The sequence below is a fragment of the Tympanuchus pallidicinctus genome, unplaced genomic scaffold, assembly GCF_026119805.1.
Source record: "Tympanuchus pallidicinctus isolate F22 unplaced genomic scaffold, pur_lepc_1.0 scaffold16, whole genome shotgun sequence".
NCBI lineage: Eukaryota > Metazoa > Chordata > Aves > Galliformes > Phasianidae > Tympanuchus > Tympanuchus pallidicinctus.
The window spans coordinates 5,684,858-5,708,846 of record NW_026294679.1 but is presented as its reverse complement, the minus strand read 5'-3'; the positions used below and the strand labels follow the sequence as shown (position 1 = coordinate 5,708,846).

The 23,989-nt window shown below is 40.9% G+C and overlaps 2 protein-coding genes across 2 annotated transcripts in view; both read right to left on the bottom strand.

Annotated features, from left to right (window-relative positions):
• The window catches only part of CACUL1 (CDK2 associated cullin domain 1), a 187,267-nt gene that overhangs the window by 83,923 nt on the left and 79,355 nt on the right, over positions 1-23,989 (bottom strand). The gene's annotated exons all lie outside the window — the stretch shown is intronic.
• Positions 4,212-14,166, bottom strand: PRLHR (prolactin releasing hormone receptor). The gene is made up of 3 exons (XM_052677317.1): positions 13,149-14,166; positions 11,779-13,036; positions 4,212-5,876 (listed from the first exon to the last, which is right to left on the bottom strand). Exon 2 carries the CDS (start codon positions 12,872-12,874, stop codon positions 11,816-11,818), a length of 1,059 nt encoding a protein of 352 aa, XP_052533277.1. The 5' UTR covers positions 12,875-13,036; positions 13,149-14,166; the 3' UTR covers positions 4,212-5,876; positions 11,779-11,815.

Genomic DNA, 23,989 nt, shown 5'->3' with positions numbered 1-23,989 from the left:
CTGCAGGAAATGGGATGTTGATCTTCAAAGATAAACACTTGAGCGTTTGAATATTTCCCTGTATGTTCCCTTTGGAACAGTCCCTAGGAGATGCTGTGAGTTAGAAAGCAGATGAATGGCACTGCTTACTGTTAACTACTGTATCCACGGATGTAAAATCCCCAGTTCCTCTCCCTGGCTCCTTTCATCTCAATAGAAGCTGTGACTTTTACAAGGAAAGGATTCCAGGTTCCAAACTACTCGTATAAACCTTTGTTTGTATGGTGTAATAAATCAAAGGCAGAAATAGCCTACAGGGTTCCTTGCTATGCTGCACACCATGAGCAAATCATTTACTTTCCAGGGGACCATTAATTAGTATTGATTTGTCTTCTTGCTCAGACATTTCACAGGCATATGGACAGAAGGCTGCTTGCCAGCTCATAATGCATCCAGAGCCTGTTGTTTTCATCCCGTAGCTTTTCATACAGGTTGAAAAGATTTGCAAACTGAAGAAACTGAAACAGGTGATCTTCAGATCACCTGTTCTAAGCATCTAGTGAAAGGAAATAAATGAGAAGTAAGGGGCAAATCACTGGCACATGTTGCCTAGAGAGGTGGTCAGTGTGATGTCCCTAGAGACACTGAAGTCAGGCTCTGAGCACTTGGTTGAGCTCATTTCAGAGGTGCTGTGATGACCACAGCTTGCCACCAGCAGCTTGTCATTCTTGCTTCCATTGTACTTCCTGAGAAGGAAGCTTGAGGAACAGTCCTAGGGTTGTACTGAGATTCTACTGATCATTGGCACAAACTCTACAGCAAAAGCCAGTTAGGGAGGAGCAAGTCTGGCACTGATCCATCCTCCTCCATCCTCTAGGCAGCCCCAGGATCAGCAGGCATCTAAAAATTGGCTGTCAATACCTTCTGCACAAAGACAGCAATTATAATTAGGAGATCAAGTTTCTTAGAAAGAACATGACAGCCTAGGAACAGCACTTTGCTACTCAAGTAGAAACAGGTCTACAATTAAGTGGAAATTTGATTCCTTTATTGCTGCCTCCTCCCCCACCCCATTTTTGTTTTGGTTTGGTTTTTGCAAGTTTTCAGTATCTATTTTCTTAACAAATAAGGAGAGTTCCTTCTATTTCAATAGGTTTCTTTCTTAGTGTCAGCTATTTTAAACATCCTTTTGCATACGTGGATTTTATCTGTCTTCACATACCCACTACGAATGCAATCCTGTAAAACATACTGTTCACAAAGCTGAAACTCCCTACAAAGCATTCCCACACCACCCAGCCTTCAGCTGGTGCTGGCATTTTCCATAGGATCACCACATGCCCTATAAAGGCTGCTGCTTGGGGCAGGGAATGAAGGGCTTGTTGGAGGGTGAATTCTTGCAGAAAGGATGTAAAGCTGCTGGCTGGATGGGGAGCACTGATTATTTTTCTGATTTAGAAAGAATCTGAGAGAAAACAACTCATTAGCAGTTTCCAGGGAGGCAAACTTCATGTGAGACTCTAAGAGGGTACCCAGTCATCTTCTTAAATGTTAAGGTGTTGAATACTGAAATGAAGGCAATTTGGTATTAGTTCCTGTGGAGCTTGATCCACTGGCTAGTTCTGATTTAGAGCACTTGCTTCAGCTCCGGGTTAGGCTGATGATTATCTCTGCTTACGCTCTGCTTTGTTGCATGTGGCTCATGGATTACAGTCCTATGCTGGCTGTGGCTTTCAGGAGAAACTGTTTCCAGTCTTGCATATTGAGAAATCCCCTTGTAAAGCACCTGTTTGCTTAAATCTGACATGAAGGTTCCTAACCTCAGTGGGACTGGTGCCCAGTTTCTTGGGTACACGGGAGCAGCCCACAGTGTGACTCCATGCAATCACTGAAGCATAACAAGTGTTTTCTTCCCTTTTGTTCAGATAGTTCTAACCAAATATTCTTCAAAAGGAGACATTTGAAGCTTGCCACATCACAGTGCTTAAGTGCTGTGAATCACAGGGGTTATGTCTTCCCATCAGGCTGCTCTTTGCAGCTGATAGCCCACAGTGAATGCTTATCTCACCCTGCTGTTTATTCTGAACTAAGTGAAACTGTTTCTCTGTGGTGAGTTCTCCTAAAGCTAATTAGCACTTAGTTGTAAATATACATGTGGGGTTGAGATTCATTGGATAATAAGTTTCTGTTGGATGCTCCTCCATTGGTGGAGGAAATTAGCATGCACCTGCATAGCTAGGCTCTGCTGTATTGAGTTGTGAGCAGTGTCTTGCTTGCTGTGTTCCAGCAGTTCTGGTTAGGGTGATTAAAAGCAGCAGTATCTAGCTCAGGAGGAAAGAATACTTTTGAAAGAATATTGCTCTCCCTGGAAACATCTATGCTCTGGGGCTGCCAAGACCAAATGCAGAAGGCAGAAATTTCTGGTCACAAGAGCTGTAGTTTCACAGAAAACACCTCTAGCAATCCAGAGATGAAACAGACTACTTCAAAGCTTCCAGCGTTCCTCTGTCATCTCTTCTGGTTTTAAAAATGTTTAGTTGCTGTAAATGGGTCAATAGCAAGAGTTTCTATTTACATTGCTTGTTGTTTTCTATCCTCTGGTGATGCTGTGAATGTTGAATTAAAATCTTGTGGATAGGCACCTCAAAGCTCAGTCTGGAGCTGTTATCTACAGCAGAAAATCAGAGAGGCTTAGTTTAGTCTTTGGACTACAACAAATAAAAGGCGGTATGAACACAGTTCCTGCTCAAAGCTTACTTGCACAAAGAGCTTAGGCTTTATGTAATGCAATTAATCAAATTAATTAATCAAACTGCACATTTTTTTTATCAAATATCTAATATTTAGTGTAATCTGTAAGGCCTGCTAGGATTGTAAATAGGTGAATTGCCAGGTTTGATGTAACTCTAGATGACACCAAGCTTTCTCTGGTCTCAATATTTGAATGTGAGCAGCCTTCTAAATCTGCACTCTCCCTTCAGCCTCTATTCACTAGTGTCATAACTTATAAGTCATAAGTCATAACTGTCATACCAATTTGGCCTTCCTCCAACCCACCTTCTACCTCTGGTTTCGAACACCTCACATTATGACTGGAAGCAAAAATGTTTGCTGAACTGTCTCTATTTCCACCATAGCTAGTGCTGCAAATTGGGCTGTGTTTGTTAAATGTGAGGTTCCTGGTAAAACTGGTCAAGCTAATTTTTTTTTTTTTTTTTTTTTTTTCCCACTGAAAATTTCATGCTTTTTCTTTTTGCCCTCAGCAAACATGTAATGATCTAGAAAGCTATCAAATGTCTTAATGTTTGACCCACGGAAGTGAAATACCTTCTACCCCTTTTACAGGAATTGTGGCATTTTAAGAACTGTTTATTCTTTAATGCTGATTGATTCCTTTAATGTACATTGTTTTGCTTTGTTTCACTTGATAATACATTTCACACAACTAGAAAAGCTATTTAACCCAGGGCCAATAGTTAATGTGTTATTTCTGTTCAAATTCTTACAAAGCAGACCTGAGCTAAACCCACAAATTAGATTTAAACTTTAAAGACCGATTGGCTCAATGCATAGGAGCACAAATGGCATAACAGAAAGGCTGTTTGTACAGTGCACTGGGAGAAGATTTTGCCCAAAATGTTGAATGCTAATGTGCAGAAAAAGTGTTGTTCACTGAACTGAGCCAACTGACAGCTATACTGAGGATGAAAGTGAAGATGTGGTTTCAAAGTTGATCTCTGAGTCTGGGTGCAGAGAGATGTCTCTGTATGAGAATTAATAGCCTGGAACTCAAGCAGAATAAGTGCGGGAAAAGGGGTAAATCATCTCAGTAAACAGCTACAAGATGCATTTTGAATTCATAACCACGTTCCTCCAACAATTTAGTGACTTCAGGATGTGGGCAGTCTGGCTTTTCACAGAATCACAGAATCACAGAACTATAGGGGTTGGAAGGGACCTCCAGAGATCACCAAGTCCAACCCCCTGCCAAAGCAGGTTCCCTACAGCAGGTTCCCTACAGCAGGTCACACAGGTAATTCCTTAATTCCTCTTCTGAAGTCTGAGCTGTCTTTTCTGCTCTCATCTTACCCTCATCAACAGCACATACAGGTAGTGCCATTCGAAACTGCTCCATGGGAAAAAAACTTTTTTTTTCCTTTTTTTTTTTTTTAATGAAAAGGATTTGAACAGTGCTTTCCATAGTGTTTCAGAAACAAAGAATCATAGAATCATAAAGGTTGGAAAAGGCCACTAAGATCTTCTAGTCCAACCGCCAACATATCTTTACCATGTCCCTCAGTGCCACATCTATGTGTTTCACGAACACCTCCAGGAACTCAGTAGGTAACAGCAAAACTGGGCTCTCCAAGAGTCTCCCTGCGTGTTGGTGGTGATGTTGCTAGAACTTGGTTTGGCCATTGATGGTTTGTATTTTCTGTCCTCAGTTTGTAGCAATCTTCCAAGGAAAAGCACTATCAAACTGATTTGCCATTGATTGTGACTGACAACAATTGCAAGGGTTGTACTACAGGTTTTAACAAATAAACATTATTTTATACAATAGATGTGAATACATGTTTTAATGAAGAAATGATTCATAATGAAAATATTATTGATTTTGTTAAGATTAAGCAGGTCAGCCATATGCTGTGTCTAGTCCTAATTTTTCTAAGTTATGCATATTAACAACAGATGCTGAATTTTAAATGGATCTAATAATTGAGAGGAAATCGTTCCAAAGCTGAATGTTGAGGGTTTTTCTTCTTAATGATTCAAAATAAGTTGCATAAATAGTTACTCAGAAAGTAATTTTTAATTAGCAGTGTAGCTTATAAATAACTCTTTCACATGGCATTTGGATGGCTTTCATCTCAATGCTGCCAGATCTGTATGCAATTTCCTCAGGTGCCATTGCTGAGGAGCGGGTTGGTTGAACACTCAGAACTTCCTCCCAACCTTTCAGCCATTTTTACAAAAGATTCTTTCCCAAATGCATTCCCCTCACAACTGAGCCATCTCTGGACCAAATGCAAGCAGTTCTTCTGTGCATCTATACCTGACTTACCTTTATTTAGACTTGTCATATTGCTGAGGGATGTAAGGAGCAATGCAGTAAGGCTGCTGAGCTAAGCTGGCCTGCTGCAAGTGAGGGACCATGCTCATCAAAAGGCTTGAGTAGTTCTTTCTGCACTCATGCAGAAATGCAGCCTTTGACTGATTTCAGATGTAACCTTTGGATGGTTATTTTTTACTTGAGTGCAAAAAAATACTAATTTTTCTTTTTTTTTTTGCCTCTGCAATTCCTAGAAAGACATGCTGCACAGTGCAGCGCATTGCTTCTCTGTTACCTCCCAAATGCAGCTGGTTACACAAACTGGAGAAGTAGGATGTGCTATGATCTTTGACCACAAGCCAAAGCTGCTATTTCATTCCACTGCCACATGTCCTCTAGAGAGTTCACCTCTCTTGTCATAGATGCTATGGGGCAACTGAACACAGCTCCCTGTGGCTAAGAAGCCACAGAGAGAGTAGGGCCACCTCAGATAGGTGCAAGCCCTCCTGTTGCTCAGCATCACATCACCAGCTGCTGCCAGATGTGCTCCCCTGACACTGGAAATCCCAGCTTTGCAGAACCAGTCCTCAGCATTGTGCACATCACCAAAGCCAAAACCCCTCCTGCTGTTGTGAGACACAGGGTGCCATTGCAGCAACCTGTCCAGAAATCAACAGTTGTAATTGGCAGAGAGGGTAATGTTGCTGCTCCTTTGCAAAGCTCCAAGCTGTTCCCCACAGCCCTGCTCACTGCTGAGTGTCACCAGTGCCAAATGGAAATGTAGGAATTGTAGGAAATATTGATGTTGGAATTAGAGCCATCTCCTCCCACTCTTTTGTGTTTCCTGCAGAGGAAAAAATAAAAAATAAAAGAAAATTACAACTTAATGGTGTTAATTAACATAAGATGCAAAGAATGCAAAGCCAGTCAGCTGCCGATAGTGATGATCCTAAATTGGTTTCCAGGAGGCTCCAGACACAAAGCAGGGAGCTCCTGAGTGCATGTTTTATTATTTATATCAATTACTATCTTAATTAACTTAGTTTGACAAAGCAGGCTGCTGAAAGACAAAGCAAGCAACACCAGGCAAGAAAGCCAACCCAATCAGCTCCTTGTCAAAGAGATCCCAGCGAGGCACAACTCCCAGTGAGGGCTGTTTGAGCTTCATGCTCTTGACACCTCGCTTTCTGGATAATTCATCAGTACTTTGCAAGGAGGCAGCCTGGTGGACTCATCTCTAGCTGTAAACCATTTAATCCATCCCCTGCAGATGGCACTGTCCTGAAATGGAGAGCACGTACATCTCATTTCCTTCCCCGGGTAGAACCAAAGCAATGCTTCCTAATTTCAAACAGCTACCAGGAGCTGAATATCCTGGAGGCTCTTGCCTATATTTTTGTTATTGGTTTTGTTTTTGGTGTTTGGTGTGGTTTTTTTTTTCAGTTGATCAATGTGTTCAAAAGGCAGAATGGGAGAGCAGGGAGCAGAGAAACATGTACAAAACAGGAAGCCTTGTGAAATAAACCATCTGGTCCCACCTACTTTTGTAGGTGTGTCCTCATTCGTAGCTTCTCAGATGGAGAGCATGATACAGGTTTTGGAAGGAAATGTCTCATTCCTACAAGCAGGTGCCTTAGATGCAGTAGTGCAGCTCTGCTGGTACAAAGGATCAAATACATAGGAGGATTTAGAATTGTGGAATCATTTAGGTTGGAAAAGACATTCAGGTTCATTAAATGCAACCATGAGCCTAACCTAAACAGCAGCATTTTGGGCCCAGAACAAGGATGCACTCTATGGGGAGGGATATTTACTCGATACAACCATTAAAGGTAGTGCTCCAAATGGTAGAAAGACTCCTGCCAGCTGCAGATCTGCATGGCTAACAGCTACATGTATGAGCTGTGTGTCATCTAACTGGCTATTTCTTTCTTCAGAGAGATATTTAAAAGAGAGTCATAGAATCACAGCATATCCCAAAATGGAAGGGACCCGTAAAGATCATTGAGTCTAATTCCTGAAAAGAGGAGAAGATAATCCCCATTTTAGAGCTCTGATCTCTGTATGTTTTCTGAGATGGAATACAACTACTGAAAGGAGGAATACATCTATTCTTATGAGGAAAAGAAGAAAAAAAAAGTGGGCAGTGAGAGGGAGAAGTCTGGAGGAAAACAATTGAGTTATGGCTCTTCATGCAGAAATGCACATAATTTCTGTCTGTGCTTTTCTCATCTGGTGGGCAGGTTGATGGATGTGCTGCACAGTGCTGCCCAACTGGCATTTTTCCCCAGCTGCAGGTGTACTGTTTTCTGCTTTTATCTGTACCCTGCATTCTCTTAGACTTCTAATTATAGATCACCATTGCCAGCTCAACAAGCAAGATTCACTCAATTAAAACTACACAGAGCATCTGCTGTTCAGCTGGCATGGAAAACGTCAGCTTTCCTCATCTCTCTCAGCTTAGAGGCATTTACTGTGATCCTGTATAGCAGGGCCTACCTCTGTCCATCCTAGGTGATCTGCCATCCCCCAAATACTGCTCCTGAACTTGATACAAATACAGCTCTCATCATTTTCTTCACCCAGGTACAAGGAACGAAATCAATGCATCTCACAAACATTTTAGTCTTTGGTGACTGCTCTGGAGGTCTGTGAGAGACCAACTCTACCTGACCCTGAGGTTTAACAGTTGTTTTGTTCTTATGGCTTGATTTAGGATGAGAATTAATGGCTTTAAGTTGCACCAGGGGAAGTTCAGGTTGGATACTAGGAAACATTTCTTCTCAGAAAGAGTGGCAATGCAGTGGCACTGGAAGCTGCCCAGGAAGCTGGGGAAGTCACTGTCCCTGCAGGTGTTCAAGAAGCATGGAGATGTGGCAGTGAGGGATGTGGGCAGTGGGCAGGATGGGGATGGGTTGGACTGAAAGATCTTAGTGGTCTTTTCCAACCTTGATGATTCCATCATTCTATGATTTCAGATTTAGCGCCCTTTGTTCTGATAACCTGTCTTTTTGTTTCTGCTCAAATACTGATTTACATTTTGATGTTGCTCATAGGTGCATCACCTTTTAGTTCTGTTTGACCACAGGGAGTAGCTTATGTCTCACCAAGAATTTCTGCATCTACACTCATTGAAAAAGCAGCATGTTTGCTAGGAAGATGCCCTAGGAGTCCCTCCAAGATCTAGCTTCAAATTATAAAGCTGTCACTCCTGCTGGTTTAATCTCTTCTCCTCACTCTAAATGTAGACATCTCATCTCCTTCTGTCTCTTCCCCCATCTCCTTTTGTATCTCCTTTAATCTCCTTGTTTAAGATATATAGAGCCTTCTGACTTGTCCAGCCCCAACAAAATCTTCTCATTTCCATGTTCCCTCCTGCCTAAAATCCTCACTGTGCCCTGACGACCAACTTTACAGTAAATGCTTTATGATATCTACCTGGAAACACCACACCACACGTACACAAATTCCACTATACACCTAGGGACTGGCATTTTGAAATAGCCCAAGGAGGCATCATAAGCTGCATGTATTTGCTGCTGTAAAATGCAGATGCAGGTATCTACCTGCCAAAGCTCTCTTGGTATATGGAAACAACTCAAATGAAACCCAGCAGACAGGGAGCACAGTGTTCTGCTCACCTCACTGAGCACTCACTTCAGCTCAGATACAGACCTTGCTCCATCCTTCACTATGACAGTCCTTGGATTTGAATGTAAACAAGAAAGAAGAAAAACCCTTGCTGGGAATTTTAATAGGCTCACCAAGTTTAGAACTGTACTACTTTATAAAATCAAAGCATGTAATGATTTCTTAAATTGTAATTAAAAATTATAGAACCAAAAATACTGTAGTGATGAGCCCTGGTCCCTCAGAGGAGCACAGCAGCTCCCCAGAGAGGGGTACAGATTAGAAAACACATTCCACATGAAGGCTTTTACTGTAATTATTTGCATAACTGGATTAAAGAAGTATACCAGTGTGCCTCTAAATCTTATTATTGTTTATTACTCTGGATATCAGAGAAAACAGTAATTACATTTAGCAGAGATTGCTGGGCCAAGGTTCAGAAGTGAGCCTGTGTGAGCATATCCACAGTCACTGCTGCTCCCAATGGGACTGCTGAGAAGAGAGAAGGAGCCTCAGGAGCTAAAGGCAACACCATCTTGGGGTCTTTCTGCAAAACCTAACCCTGCAGGTGACAGTCCAAACACAGTGTTAGCAGCAGAGCCCCAGGTGCAAATACAGGAGCTGGAAAATTCCAGGCATGTGTGCAGTGCACCTGCCCTTATATGAGAGTGCCCACCACGCTGAGTGCCTCAACATGCAGCCCTTGGTGCTGCTGTGAACACAGCTGTAGTGACTGTTGATAGCGAAAGCTCATTTGTAAGAGTTAAAGATAAAAGACAGAGAAATTTAAGCTCTAGTTTGCTTCCTTCTGCCCTTTGCAGCAGCCATCTACGGTCACCAGCATGTAAGAGAAAATTAATAACCAAACTGTGGTGCCTGGAAATGGGGGTAGAAACGTGGTGTGGGGGAAAGAAATAATGGCCTGCAGTGGTTAGCAATTTTTTTTCTAGTTACTCCACTGCGCTTTGGATCACTGTAATAAAATGCTGTCTGTATTTAGTGCATGGGGTTGTAAACATTAAGGACCATCTCACTGCTAATCAGCCTTTGCAAAATGACAAATGAAGAACTTGAAATAGCACAGTTCCATAAAAGAAAAATCTCCAAAACTCAGGATTTTGTTGTGAAAGCTTTTCGTGTCAGTGCTCAGCACTTTCTCTCAGTGCTGTACTCACTGCTCTTTTCTACAAAGCCCTGAAGCAGAAACTAAAAACCTCATTAAATTTGGTTGGTTTGTTTGGAAGGTTGGTGGGTTTTGTTTGTTTGTTTGTTTTTTTCCTTTTTCAAAATCTCCAATTATTCTGTATACTGAACTTGAAAGAGAACAATCTCCCAAAATTCAGTGAAAGCATTTTTCAGTAAGACACTCAGATGTCTAAACCACAATAATCACTGAGTAAATGCAAACAGTGCCCACTTTAGAGAGGCTTCTCTGATTCAGTGTTGCTGTAATCAGCTTCTAATTTTCAATTCCTCATTGCAGGCAAAAGCACAGCTCGAAATTGCAAGGAAATTTGTGAAAAGGGATTTCAAATGTTTTTCCCAGTGTGTGCATTGACATCTGTGTATTTTTTTAACTAGATTAGTTTACTGAAGGTTGATGAGCAGAATGGTACTGTTTCACAGTAGGGATACATTTAGAAACCAGTGAAACCATAACCTATTTCTTCTCTCTCCTACCTTATCTATTTGCCATGCCTGGCAGCACACACATCTCTGGCCACACACGGTACAGTAAGTTCAGCCTGGCTGAAAAAGGACAAAACTGCCCGCTGGTCCCTGCTTTTTCTATAGCTGGGATATCAAACAGCTCCTCACTTACTGTTATGGCTGGAAGAAGCCTCTTCAGAAAAGATGTCTGGTGTCAATACTTTTTCCCTGATTCTTATCAGTTATCTCAGATATTTTCAGTACATACAGGAGGAAGAGACTAGAAATCATTTGTTCAATTATAGCTTTTAACTCCTTCCTTCTACTGAAAGGTGAATGTCAAAGGAAATTGTTTCCTCCCAGGAGACTCCTTCAAAAGAGAGCTCTTACCACTCTGCTTTCTGACAAGCCTTTCTTCTCTTGGTCACACAGTGCTCATCACAGCTCAGTGACAACAGCCCCTTCTATCCACCATCTTTTGAAGTGTTCTCGAAGGCCCTATCAAGGTCTCTGGCTACCTCTGGAGATCAAAGCTGATGGCAGCATTACCCACCACACATGTCAAATCCTGTTCCTCAAGGGAAGAGCAGAAAGCTTCTTGTCTGACAAGGCTATGCTGATCTCCATTGGCTGGAAACATTGTCACCTTGCTGAAGGGTCAGCAAATTGGGGTTATATGAGACAATGGCAAGCACACAACTCAATGTCTTGTGGCATATCTTAATATCCTCCTATTTTGATGAGTTTCCACACATTTTCCAGCCTGACCATCATGATGGCAGCATCAGCAAATTTACCAGGTGACTTAGCTAATCAGCTGTCGGTCACTGTGCATCAGCCACACCTCACCAAACAGCTTCACTCCTGCAGTTTGCCCTCTCCCAGCAATGCAGCTCATCTCACTATATGCCCTGATACAGCTCCCAAGACACAGCAGCCATGGGATCTCACAGCAATGCTCCCAGCAGCCCTTATCCCTGATCACAGTGTCAGCTCTGCACAAAGGACACTTCAGAGAGCTGAGGCTGTTCATCATCATGACCCTAATGGAGGAGATCTACAGGAATACTGTCAATCTTTTCCTATGAAACTTATACTAGGGACTGTATTCTGGGTAGATAAACAGACTTAACTTTCACCCAGTCCAAAGATTTAATCCCCTCACTGGGGTATCCAGATCTTGTATTCATCACTGCTTTTCCCTGTTCCCACATCTATGCTGCCAATGACATGGAAACAAGATAGGAAGGATCCCTGCAGTTTACACAAGGGGATTTTTTTGTTCTACGATCTCCACGGCCTCCAGCTCCCATCAAAGAAAAAAAGACATTTGACGATATGATCTCTGCCTCTCCTTCTCCAGTATGGCTGGAAGTGCTGGAGAAGTCACCCATGGGACATGTGGTGTTATGACTGAGCCCCTAGTCATTAGCAACCAGAACTGATTAAAAGTGGAAATGACTTACAGTGTTGCAGGAAGTGCACTCCCACCAGCTCTTGTGTTTACAGCACCTCACTGGCCATAATGCAATTTGTAGTGGGTCCAATTTTCTTCTTTCTCCAGGCAAACATTTTCTTCAGCTCCCCCCTAAAGCTGTCATGGAGCCAGGCGTAGAGGAAGGCATTGGTGCAAGCAGACATCATGGCAAACCAGTGGCATAGCAGCTGGATTAAATTGAAGTACTGCTTATCAATTAAACTGATATCTATATCCTTTACCACGTTGAAGATGTGCAGAGGCAGCCAACAGACTCCAAAGGCTGCCACCACCAAGACAAGCAAGCGAAAAGTCTTTCTCCTTCTTGCCCGGTCCCATTCAGCTTGGCCCTGGGTGACATTGCCTGGGACCACTCGGTTTTTCAGCTTGACTGAGATTCGCAGGTAGGACAGGGAGATGACAGCCAAAGGCAGCACGTAGGTGATGATGAGAGTGCTGTAAGCATAAGCCAAGCGATCTCTTTTCATATGGAACCAAAACTCCTCGCAGATGGAGAAGTCCAACTCTGGGAATTCCGCATGATAAGTGTGGAGCAAGGCTGGGGCAGCCAAGGTGCAGCTCAGCAGCCAAATGGCAGCCAGGATATAGGCACAAATATGGATAGTGAGCCTCCTCCGGAATGGGTACACCATGGCATAATACCTATCCACAGCTATGACAGTCAAGGTGAAGACAGACACAAAAACAGTGACGGGTTGCATCAGGAACACAAAGTAGCACATGAAACGTCCGTACACCCATCCTCTGGGCTCAAAGGCATATGCGAGAGTCAGAGGCACACAGGTTGCACACATGAGCATGTCTGAGAAAGCCAGATTGCCAACCAGAAAGTTGGTCACATTGTGCATTTTTTTCGTTTTGCAGATGACATAAATAAGAAGATAATTCCCAATGACACCAATAAAAACTACTAGGGAGTAGCAGGGGATGATGAGTGGCTTGAAGGACTGAACAAACTGGAGCCCTGAAAATAAATTGCTGGCATTGTTATGAATTGCAGAGAGAAAGCTCTGGGAGGTTAAATTGTCCGAATTCATCATTTCCTTGCTTTTGTCGTCTGCCATCAGCTAAGTGAAGTAGTTACCACTGCACTGCTCTCACACTCAATCAGTGAGGATAATGAATGGATTACTGGCTGTGCAGAGGTTGCCACATGGATAGTAAACAAGCATCTGTAAAAGCAAAAGGTAAAGTTGTAATCCTCGAGAGGCAGCTTTCAGCAGTTCCTAGGAAAAATCAAATACAGCCAATTTCCATTAAAGTCCTCCTGTATTTACCATTAAATCTAGGTTCTGACAGCATGCCACTTAATAAACATTTAATGCAGGGAGTACTTACTGCAGTGTTTTTCTAATCCCATATGATTTTCCTGTGGATGCCAAGAAGTGCTCTAGATGTCTGGCTTCTGCAAACCCAGGAGCGTGTGTGTGTGTGTGTTAGAGAGAGAGAGAGAATATACGAGTGAGAAAGAGAGTGATGCGCATTTACAAGCTAAGTGGAGATCAGTGTTTTTAAACAGTCTTCACTACCAGGTCATGACAGATTTGTCCATAAGCTTTTATCCCTATTGGCTGCCCTGAGCATTACGTTGCTCTTTGCGTGTGTCTTACTGATAGTAATTAGTTCTTGAATATACTTTCAAGAATTCCCCTTTCTTTGCAGTATGTCTGTACTTGCCCTTCCCAGCTAAAATTAAATTTGCATTCATTAACACGAGCCTACACAGCATCTAATCTCAGATCCACTTTGTCACAGTCTTCAGAGTGCCCAAAAAAGCTACCTGTAAATTTGCTGCTACAACGTGACCGTAAAATGAAATTCAAATGACATGCAGACATGGGATGAATGCTTACACCACTAGAGGGACTCAGCTACGCACCTGGTGAATGGAGTTAAGTCGAGATGAGCATTGTGCATGGAACAGAAAGAATCTTATTTTCTAATGGGGTTAAAATGTTTGCCCATTGCTGGTATTTTCAGTGGCTTTTTACATATCTTTATGAGTAAAAACATGCAAAGATCTCAAAGGAGATAACAGCACCCAAGCAGCTTAGCTATAACGACTCACCTGTAGTGAATTACAACAAACGGTCTCTAAAACTGCAGCTGCACAAGTATAATTGGGATGTTCCTTCATTAGGCATTAACCTTAAGAAGATGCTAACTTTTTCCATGCTAAACAGCAAATGCAAACTATTCTCTAAAACAGCACATTTGTTTTGTGTGGTTCAGGCGTTAGAAAAAGATCAGGATAGGTGTGCAGAGAGCACACATTTAAGCAAACATCAGCAACAGACACTTACTGTGCTAATTCTCCCTTTACTCCCCTCCATTTCAACCATGTTGGGACCAAGACCTCTGCTGGTGAAAAAAAAACAACGGTGAAACTCCACTGTTTCTATTTACATCCCCTAGAGAAACTTTTGAAAAATAATAAAATAGAATAAAAGGATAAAGGAGCTGCCTGATAGCTTTTGAATACTTCAAAGTAGGGAACATCGCAAGGTTTTGCAAGGCACTGAGGGGATTTAGACACAACTACTACAGGCAGTTTATATCCTAATGTCTTTGACTACTCCAGAAAATACTAACCTAGTGTTTTCCATAAGGCTATTATTCTCTCAATATGATGGGAAGAGTGATTACACAAACAAAAAATTTAGATTTCAAGCATGTCATAATCCTTTCTCTATTCTTAAAGAGGAGTTAATCTTGTGTAGCCTTTGCTCAGACCCGAACCATTCTGCTATAAATACTTGTTGATGGATGGGCATTTCAAACCATTTCAAACAGATTTTGCAACTACATGTATGATTAGATTATGCTATGGACTGGAATATGAGCATTGTTCCAGCCTGAGGGGAGAGTACATGTGTAACTAAGGTGCTCAGAAGTACCATCCTTCACTTCACAGACATTGTGACCTACCCATGACCCATACGAAAAATGGGATGCTACATCCCACTTTGGAGCCCAATCTCATGCATCTGAGCCAGAGGGGACCCAGAAGAATATGGTACCTATTTGTCTCTACATAGTCCAACCCAGAATAGCAGGAGGATTTGAGGGTAATGATTCCAAAGAGGAATCCTACTGTTTTTACCATCCCCTGTGACCGTACTACTTTCTTATAAGCAGGATGCTGCAAAACTGTTTCCTTACACTCGTAAATACATTTGTTTCACTTAGTGTGGGAGAAAACTGATCTCAGTCCTACTGAGGTGGAACTGAGTCTTCTAGGTGACTTCTGTAGGCTTTGGACTGGGTCTCTAATACAAGCCAAAACACATGGAAAAATGATCAGGGAGCATTTTTAAACAGACTGCATACTGCCCACATCCTACTGGAGTTTTGATGCTTATGCTAGGAAAGAAGACTCACAATAATGTCAGTGTCCATGTAGTACTTGAAAAACACATTTTTAACTAACTTCTTTTTCTGAAAAGCTGCAGAGCAAATCCAATGAATATCCTACTGCATTCCTATGAGAAAAAGGTTATGCTTGCTATGCGAGAATAGAAATCAAACAAAATATGTAAAGTAGCCTTCAAGATCACCTTAATGTTCAAGTCACAGGAACCTATAAGCAAGTTTAAATGTTCTTTTATTTCAAGATGCAGAAAGCAACTTCCATGCATTTTCTCTGACCTTTACATGTATTTTCTTTACCTCTGAAGCCAGTAACTAGTTCATTCTCTGTTTGAAGGCTCCTATCTTATTTCTGTTAATGATTTCCTGTTTGTTTTGGCTTCAGGCAGAAAGTGTCCTCAGCTGTATTCTAAAGCCAAGACCTGGAATGATAATTTTTACTAAGGGGCTGAATGGAAGAAGTATTTCAGCATTTTAACCCAAAGAAATCCTCTTTTCTCCTTTCAAAACTGCAAATATTAATCTTGTCTAGAATTTCCAAGATTAGATAGCAGAGTCCTTCATGAATGCTGTGTAAGTCTATTTCACACAGAATATACTTAAAGAGGAAAGGTCACAGAAACTGCAAAATGACTCATTGGAACTGTTTTGCCATTCCAAGCGTATGAGAGTGTCACACGTACTGATGCTGACCAACGTCTGATCAAAACCCTTGTTTTCCTGGAGTCAAGAGAAAATGTGTGATCTGAAGGCAGACCAACAAATCTTCACAGAAATGTTTCACAGCTGCGCTTCTATGAACTCTCACAGTAATCTGTCCAGCTCTGTATGACCACAGAACATTGTTAGCTTTCACAAAGTGATAACCCCCCTGAAGCGCTGAAGCTGCTCTGTGTGTGCGTGCTTAATCATCCCCACAGCTCGTGAACGAAACAGCATCCAAACATGAGGTCTGGTCCTAGCGGCTACGCTGGCAAAATTAATGGTCCTTCTTAAGTTAGGAGGTCCTCTTCTGTTACTTCAGCTTTACAGACTTCCAGAAGATTTCTTCTGTCATTTGATCCTCATTTACGTGTCAGTTTTCTATGCTTGTGTTCACGCGATAAGCGTCTCTTTCTGTAAAAAGGAGACACATAAATAAATATTATTTGTTATCCCCAGAATTCTTTGATAAAGTCTTTCATATTCTTCCAGACATGTCTGGTAGAGAGCAGAACACATAATTCTTGCTGAGTCTCCATTAAAATTTTGCCAGCATTGAAGGAGGCAGAGACAAACGTTCCTTTGCCACTTTCTTATGATCAGTGAGAGAACAAGGGTGCATGTCAAATAATTCCAAGACAGGGCTGCTTGTACCTCCAACTCTCATTTAGTCATCTGAACACATTGTATCTGCCTTTGCTGTGGGCTGACAGGTCACAAGCTCTAAAAAGAGTGCTTACAGCTAAGGGGCCTGTTTGACTCACTTGCAGGTTTTTTGTTTGTGGCCACTGCTTTTCTGTGCTTTAATAGGATACAAAAGGAAGCTCTTGCTAAGTTAGCCTTCCATCTGTGAGCTACTAAATTCTATTTATTTGCTTATTAGTTGGGACATACAGAAGTTCCTCTCAATTTCAACTTATATAACACGTGATTTAGCATATGATGAACTGTCAGCTACACCAGAGGAAATGAAAATTTTCCTAAGAACCATAAAGTAGACAAAGAATAACAACATTGATAAAGGAATTGGTCTAGAAGGCAGTAATTGTTTATGCCCATTAAGAACTTTTCTTGCAATTTAACAACTTTGATAGCTCTTTTTCTTATGCTAGCATGAAAAGCAAGCTAGCACCAGCAAATTTGAAAACAGAGGTGATATGAAGGGTTACTGCAATATTACACAAAGAAACTCTGAAACCGTGAAGGTAGAGAAGTTTGATAGTATTACAGAGGAAAAACTTGTCATAAAGATCAGAATTGAGGTCACCTGGCAGTAAACATTTTCACTGTGGCTTAGGAAGGAGAAGCTTCTGTACAAAGAAGTAATCAATTAATTTGGAGGTGCGAGAAAATCTATGACTTTGTGAAAGATTCCAAGGTGAATTTGTCTTTACATTGCATCAATTTCTGGACAGTTTTCCTGCTGTGAGTGTTTACTCATTAGTCAGAATGTCGTATTATTTAAAAACACAGGGGAGGATGGTAAACTGTAGAGCAGGAGAAGAGGTATTTTAGCTAGGGAACAATACGAATGAAAGGACAAATTCACCACAGACAAATTTAGGATGAAAAGTAGAACACTTCTAAGAGGTAGGGCAAAAAAGTACCCTTTGGAAATGCTGACTTTTTGAACAAATGGTGTATTATGGGGGAAAAAAAACACCTATTTTTAACAGAAAGCTTGAGTCATTTATTATATGATATGATTGCCTGCATGGGGCTTGGGCTTCAGAAGATGCTATCCAGCATACATTAGTGCAGTTTTAGACTTTGAACTTCAGTCATTCTTCCTTGAAAACAACACCACTAACAGTATTTCCATTGACAAAGTTCAAAAGATAGGATTAAAATTTCTACACATGCACACCTACACATATGGACACAAGTAAGACAAAGTCCTAAAATGTTTTCAGTATTATTTGTAATTCTTTGATGGGAAGATTGAGCAGCACAGGTACTAATGCACAAACTGGAACTGCACTTAAACATCTGTCAGATGAACTTTCACTGTTGCTGATCTTGACCTCTGTTCAAGGCGTATGATCTACAAAGTAAGGAGAAGGACAGGGCCAGCAGAGTCACTCGATAAAAATATTTAAGCCCCAGTGTATTTTTATTAGTGCAATCACCAATTCTTTCTCTGCTTTTGCTTTCTACTGCAGATTCCTACCCAGACACTTGATACAAACAAACTTCATTCCTTCACCTTCACACCCCTCTTAAGATTTTATTTGCCAGCCAAAACCATTCAGGAATTAATGATCAAGAAAGCTAAGAAGATAACCCATTTGTGCTTTTGTGGGGCTTTTTTGTGTTTTTGTGTGTGTGTGTGTGCTTTGTTGTTGTTTGTTTATGTTAGGGTGCTGGATTTTTTTAAATTTCTCAATGCAGGATAAGAAGGCTAAACTCCATGGCGATTCAAGAGTTAAGCAAGCTGAATTTTTTAACTGAGCATACTAAAGCAGAATTTTACAGAAAAGTGGGGACTAGGTGAGGAACTGTGACCATCTCTCACTTGTCTGGATTGAGTTCAATGGAGTTTAATATTTGTATAACAGATCCTTCTTTAAAAACCCCACAGAAAGCAAAGGTCTCAGTTACAAAGCAGGATTAAACTGGAAAAGTATGGAAGCAGATTTGCACATCCACCAGATCCAACAATTCCTACTCAGCCCCCAAGAAAAACTAGCATTTCTCCTCCTCCTACAAGAGCTAGAGGGATATGCAATACCAATACATGCCCCAAGTTAGGTAAGACTGTTGGAATTAACTCCCAGAAACACCTGTAGATTGAACGTTGAGCTCTGGAGAAACTTAGGCTTGTAAATGTTCCCTGCAGACATAAACGACCAGGAGTCAGGTTCACTACACACCCCCAGGGGCACGTGCACAGCCGCGCCCTGGTGAAGAAGAGAACTGACAAGAAAAGCCGACAGTCATTTCCCGGCCACTAACACTTCCCTACAGTACCGTGGAGAAGCTCTGCCTCCCTGCTCCCCCAGCCTGTTGGGGGCTGAACGCTTTTCAGGGGGCGTCCATCTACCTGGGCAGAGGAGACGGGCGCGGAGCTTCAGCACCACGGACAGCGGCCCGACCCGGAGCTGCGTCCGCCCAGAGCTCCCATACCCGTAATGAGCGGCGGGCAGCAGCAACACAGACACTGATACCTGCTGTCCTGCACTGACCACGTTGCCATTCCCACATGCTGTTTCCATGGGGAAACGAGTCCAATTCATATTTTTCAAGAAGAAAAGGAAAAAAAACCAGACTACAAGCACCGTTCCAGGTGCCCTTAGTTGTTTATATAAAGTAATAAAATCAATTTTCCAATTAATTAATTATCCCATTAGCAGCAATCTGCCCTGGAGCTTTGAAAGCTCTTCATACTAAAGGTTTATCTGGAGGACTGTCATGTGGTTTGATTATGGTTGCATAGTAACACCATACCACAAGAATACTATTTGGAAATAAACCTTTCTGCTCTTTTCCACAAGCTCAAGTCTGAAGAAAAGAAGGAAAAGAGATATTTGGCTAAGAAAAACACTAGAGACATTTATAATGAAGTCTTCTTCTGTATGTTTTCAGCACAGTCCCACTTAGAGTGAGATGACATCTCAAAAAGAAAGAAAAATAAAATAGAACATTTTCTGGTACCTGGGCAGTCACAACTCAAGCATGGTACTTTCTGATATTATAGAGCACACTAGGAGAACTTGGACAAAATCTATGAGGTCTAGCATGCACCAGATGTTTACATTTCTTACTTTTTTTTTTTTCTTTTAAACACAATTTATTCTGTACAGTGAAAAATAACAACAACAAAACATACCCTCAATAGAGTAGAAGTGAAATTATGTGCTACACTGGACTTGTGTACCCCTAGTGGTCTAGTAGGGCTCTGGGTGTTCAGAGAGATGTGTTGTGGAAAAAAAAAAAGATCTTTCCAAACAGAAGACAGTTCAATATCTGCAAATTTAACAAGCCGAGAATCTCACAGCATTTTATACACAATAATGAATGTCTTTCTGATAGCAATTCTTTCTGTCATGCCCCACACTAGAGAGGGTGAAGCTGAGGATGGATAATTTTTACCCTATAGCAGTACTGATTTGATGTTAGAACTGACAAGGATTATTCTATCTAGTCAAACCACTGTTCCCTGTTATTTTATTAAGTATCACTCCAGTGGAACAAGAGGATTTCTAATTTCTAATTAACCATTTTTTCCTTCCCTTATTTCTTTTCCAGCATTGCTAAAGCCTAGATTCAAGCAGGCAAATTCAAAATACACAGCAAACTTCTCCAAAGCTTTTCTAAAGATGCCTACAGGATTACGTTTTCAACAAATCCAAAAATCTATCCTACATCAGTAAAGGTTCCTACTTTTAGTTTTAATAAGCAAAAGTAGCTGTTTGCATGGGGCAAAATAAGCTTTTGAGCCTTATTAGAGTTTTACTTAGCAAACAAGTTATACAGCATTCTGGTTAATAGGAAATGAAAAGAGAAAAAAAACCACATTGATTTCTGAGCACAAAATGTGAGCACTGGTGTAGTCTTTTTACAGTCAAGAACCCAAGTCCCATTCTCTTCAATATCTGCATAGAACTGGAAATCCTCAAAAATGGAACAGAATACATGGAGATGGAGAGTGATTGAGATGTGCATGTCAAAGCTCAGAGGAAATGCAGTAGATGGAGTAAATATATTCATTTAGGCTGTTTTTAACAAAGTATTTTAATTAAAAAATACTCATAGGCACCTCCAACAGTATTTTATAAAAAGCTATTAAATCCTGAAATAAAGGTTCTCTTGCTGAATAACAGGAAATACTTGGAGGAGTTGTGCAGCGTCACTGACACTGGCATGCAGTTTTCAATGCAAAGCTAAGGTTATCTCAAAAGAGAGATAAATAAATCAAGTCAGTTCCTTCCTGCTGTTACTGCTTAAGGTCTGAACTAAGGCAACATCTTGTAACCAGGCTACAAGTACTGAAGGCAGGTAGTGGCAGTATGATGTAGGTTCCCAAAGCCACAATCCCGTTTCAGCCAGCTGAACACAGTTCAGCTGTGTTCCTAGGCAAGACAGAGACATTCCTCTGGTAGCACTATATGGAAAGCAAGAGGCTTATCCCTCAAGCTTTTCAACATCTGGCACAGACGCTCCTATCTGCAGGTCACCTCTGAATGCAATCCTGCAAAGAAAAGAGATTTTATAGTATCTACACCACTGCAATCCAGAGGCAGATAAGCAGTGTGCCAACAGACTGGTGATCAGGTCTCATATTTCAGGACAGTTCTTGTAAAGCCTCAAGCCTTGGTCTACCCTTAGCAAAAAGTAAAATGCCTGAAATGGACCATAATACGATCTATTATATAGGCTATCTTGCTCTAGCTCCTCTGGGCACTTTTCACCCCACAGAGCAGCAGCGAAGACAATATCTCTACAAATTCTTTCATTTTCATTCTCAGGAAAACTGAACTACTTTGAGCCTGGAGCCTAAACACCTGGAGTCCATGCCAGTTCAATGACCTTCTGCATCTAAGACTCATTCTCCTATTTCAACACTAAAAATCCCATCTTTGCTATCAGTGCAATAACATGGGATGAGAAAAGTATCTCCCACTTCTGGCTTTAAATACTCATGAACCAAACCTCTATAGCCTGGGGTTCACACCTTGCTTCATGACAGAAAGTTTTAACAAATTGCAGTGAAAACTCAATAGCTGAAAGCCAGACAAAGGCATCTTTTAATCATCCAATTAGGTGGAGGGAAGAGCTGGAACTGCTTTCAGTTTGGAAAGAAGGGGAAATCATTAAAGGAAATCATCCCCCTTTCTTTTTCCAAATAATTAGAAGAACCATCTGTATGTTCATTCCACTACAGCTAAGGGTGCAGATTAGCATTTCAGAGAGATTTGAGTTCAACCAGCAATACTTTGATGTGTTAACATGAATGATGCTAAAATTTCTAAGGCTTTCAATGTTATACAAGTAAAAAAGGGTACACATGTCACTATCCAGTCACTCCTTTTTAAAAGACTATTCAGTGGAGCCACATTTCTGTTCAGAGAATTTTCTTTTTATCTCTGAAAGCATATTTTAAAAATAGTATGTTCCCATTAAGATAAATACAGTACTTACAAAATGCCCAGTTATAGCTCTATGTATCAGTACGGTCAGACTATGCAGTACACGTTATGATAAGGTAATCAAAATTACAAGAACTTTTAAAAAGCCCAGATATAAACAAGTGAACATTCAAATTATTTATGTTTTTACCCAAAATAATCCCAAAAAAATTGCAGGTACAAAATCAGAAATAAAGCACACTGAAAAGGGAAAATGAGAACAGAAAAGTTCTACAAACATAGTTTCAAATATATAAAATAAACAATCTCTAGTGTGAGACCACCTCCGATTAATCTGGAAAGAAACTTTTCCCACTATTAGTTCTTTGAGCACTATAGAAATCTGCATTTGACCTGAGGCAAAATGGAAATTATAAGGTAATATAAAGGACGCTACAGATCTCATAAATAAAAGACCACGGGATGCCTAAATCCTCCCATACAGACTCCTCTCCATGACTGAAATTAACTCCTATGGATAAGTAAAGCTGAATTTAGTTTCCCTAAGATCCTTTGTGATCATCTTATTCCTTTAATATATTTGTTCAAGTAATTGAGAGTTCTGCCCATTTATTTAGCAATAAATTGTAAACTTCAGCTCCAGCAAGGCTAGACTTCAGCTCTCTGAACCCAAATCTGTCCTCACATCCATCATTATTAATAATCATGCATTAGCTTTACATGAAAATGCACATCTTAGGAAAGAGTCCTCCAGTTACTGGTGCACACTGGATATCTCTCACTTAACTTCCCTCTCACCACCTCTGAGCTGGCCAATCCTCCTGTACTTTCTGTAACTTTCTTTAGCTCCTTGCTCAGTTATGTTCAGCATCTTCTCACAACCAGTGCAGCAGTTTCTCATGGCTTGTTCATCTAAATGTTCAGACCAGGTCATTATTCTGCTCACTTAACACACCCTACCTGTCAGGGACTTGTCCTCTGCTAGAGGACAACACTTGATAGAAACACTTGATCCTAACTGTGCTGCTGCCAGAGATTATGCCACTTTGCATGGAAGATTTTCTGGTGGAACCTAGTGGATCACATCACTGCTTGTGAGAATATACTCAGTCACCTTGAAGTGGTCTTGTGGACTCATTCCCAGGACACTTGACAGATAGCTGTGTTGTTTTGCTTGGGGAATCAGAAGAGCAAAGCAACACATATAAGAGAGCAGGTATGCACAAATTAAAAAAAAAAATAAAAAATTAAATGATTGAAACACAATAATTCAGTGTTTTTTCCCCACATTTGAATGTGGTCCATGAAGAAAATGAGTCCCTCAAGTTTGAAATATACATCTTCAGAGCACGTTCTGCTGTGCCCCAATTTGCAAAAGGTGAACAGAAATCTGAAGTTACCAAGCAACTTGCTAACAGCAAAAATAAAGGAAAAGAGAGATCTTAAACTTCCATTACTAACCCCTGCAATATCTTTGCTCTGTAAAAGAAAACAGAAGTCAGAGGATGTTTGTCCAAAAGGCAATGGGTCAGAATTTGATGAACGATAAAGGAGGAGAGAAGAAATTGATGTTGCTGCATTAATTTTGAAGAGCTATTGTCATGACGTTATCTTGACACCAAGTCCAAGAGCTTTGCCGCTGATTTTTACAGGGCAAGATTTTTACCAGTACTGTGTCAAAATGATGTGGCTAAAATAATCTACTGATTAATTCAATTTAAATTAAATGGCACTGTGTGCCATATTATCTGACTAAACTTGAACACGCATATCCAAAAAAAAAAAAAAAAGGTAATTTGTACTGTCCTCTCAGCATTCATGCTTCATAATGAGAGAATTCCTGCTGAAATAGAGTCTCAATTAATACCGTTTGATAGTCTATGGCAGAGGTAGGTATTCACAGGGACTAAATTTAGCCTAGTGAGATATATCTCCTACAGCTTCCTGTGAGGTCAGTGGAACATGAGACTCAGGGGCTGGTTTAAAAGGGGCTGAGTTAATCTTATGGATCAGCGACAG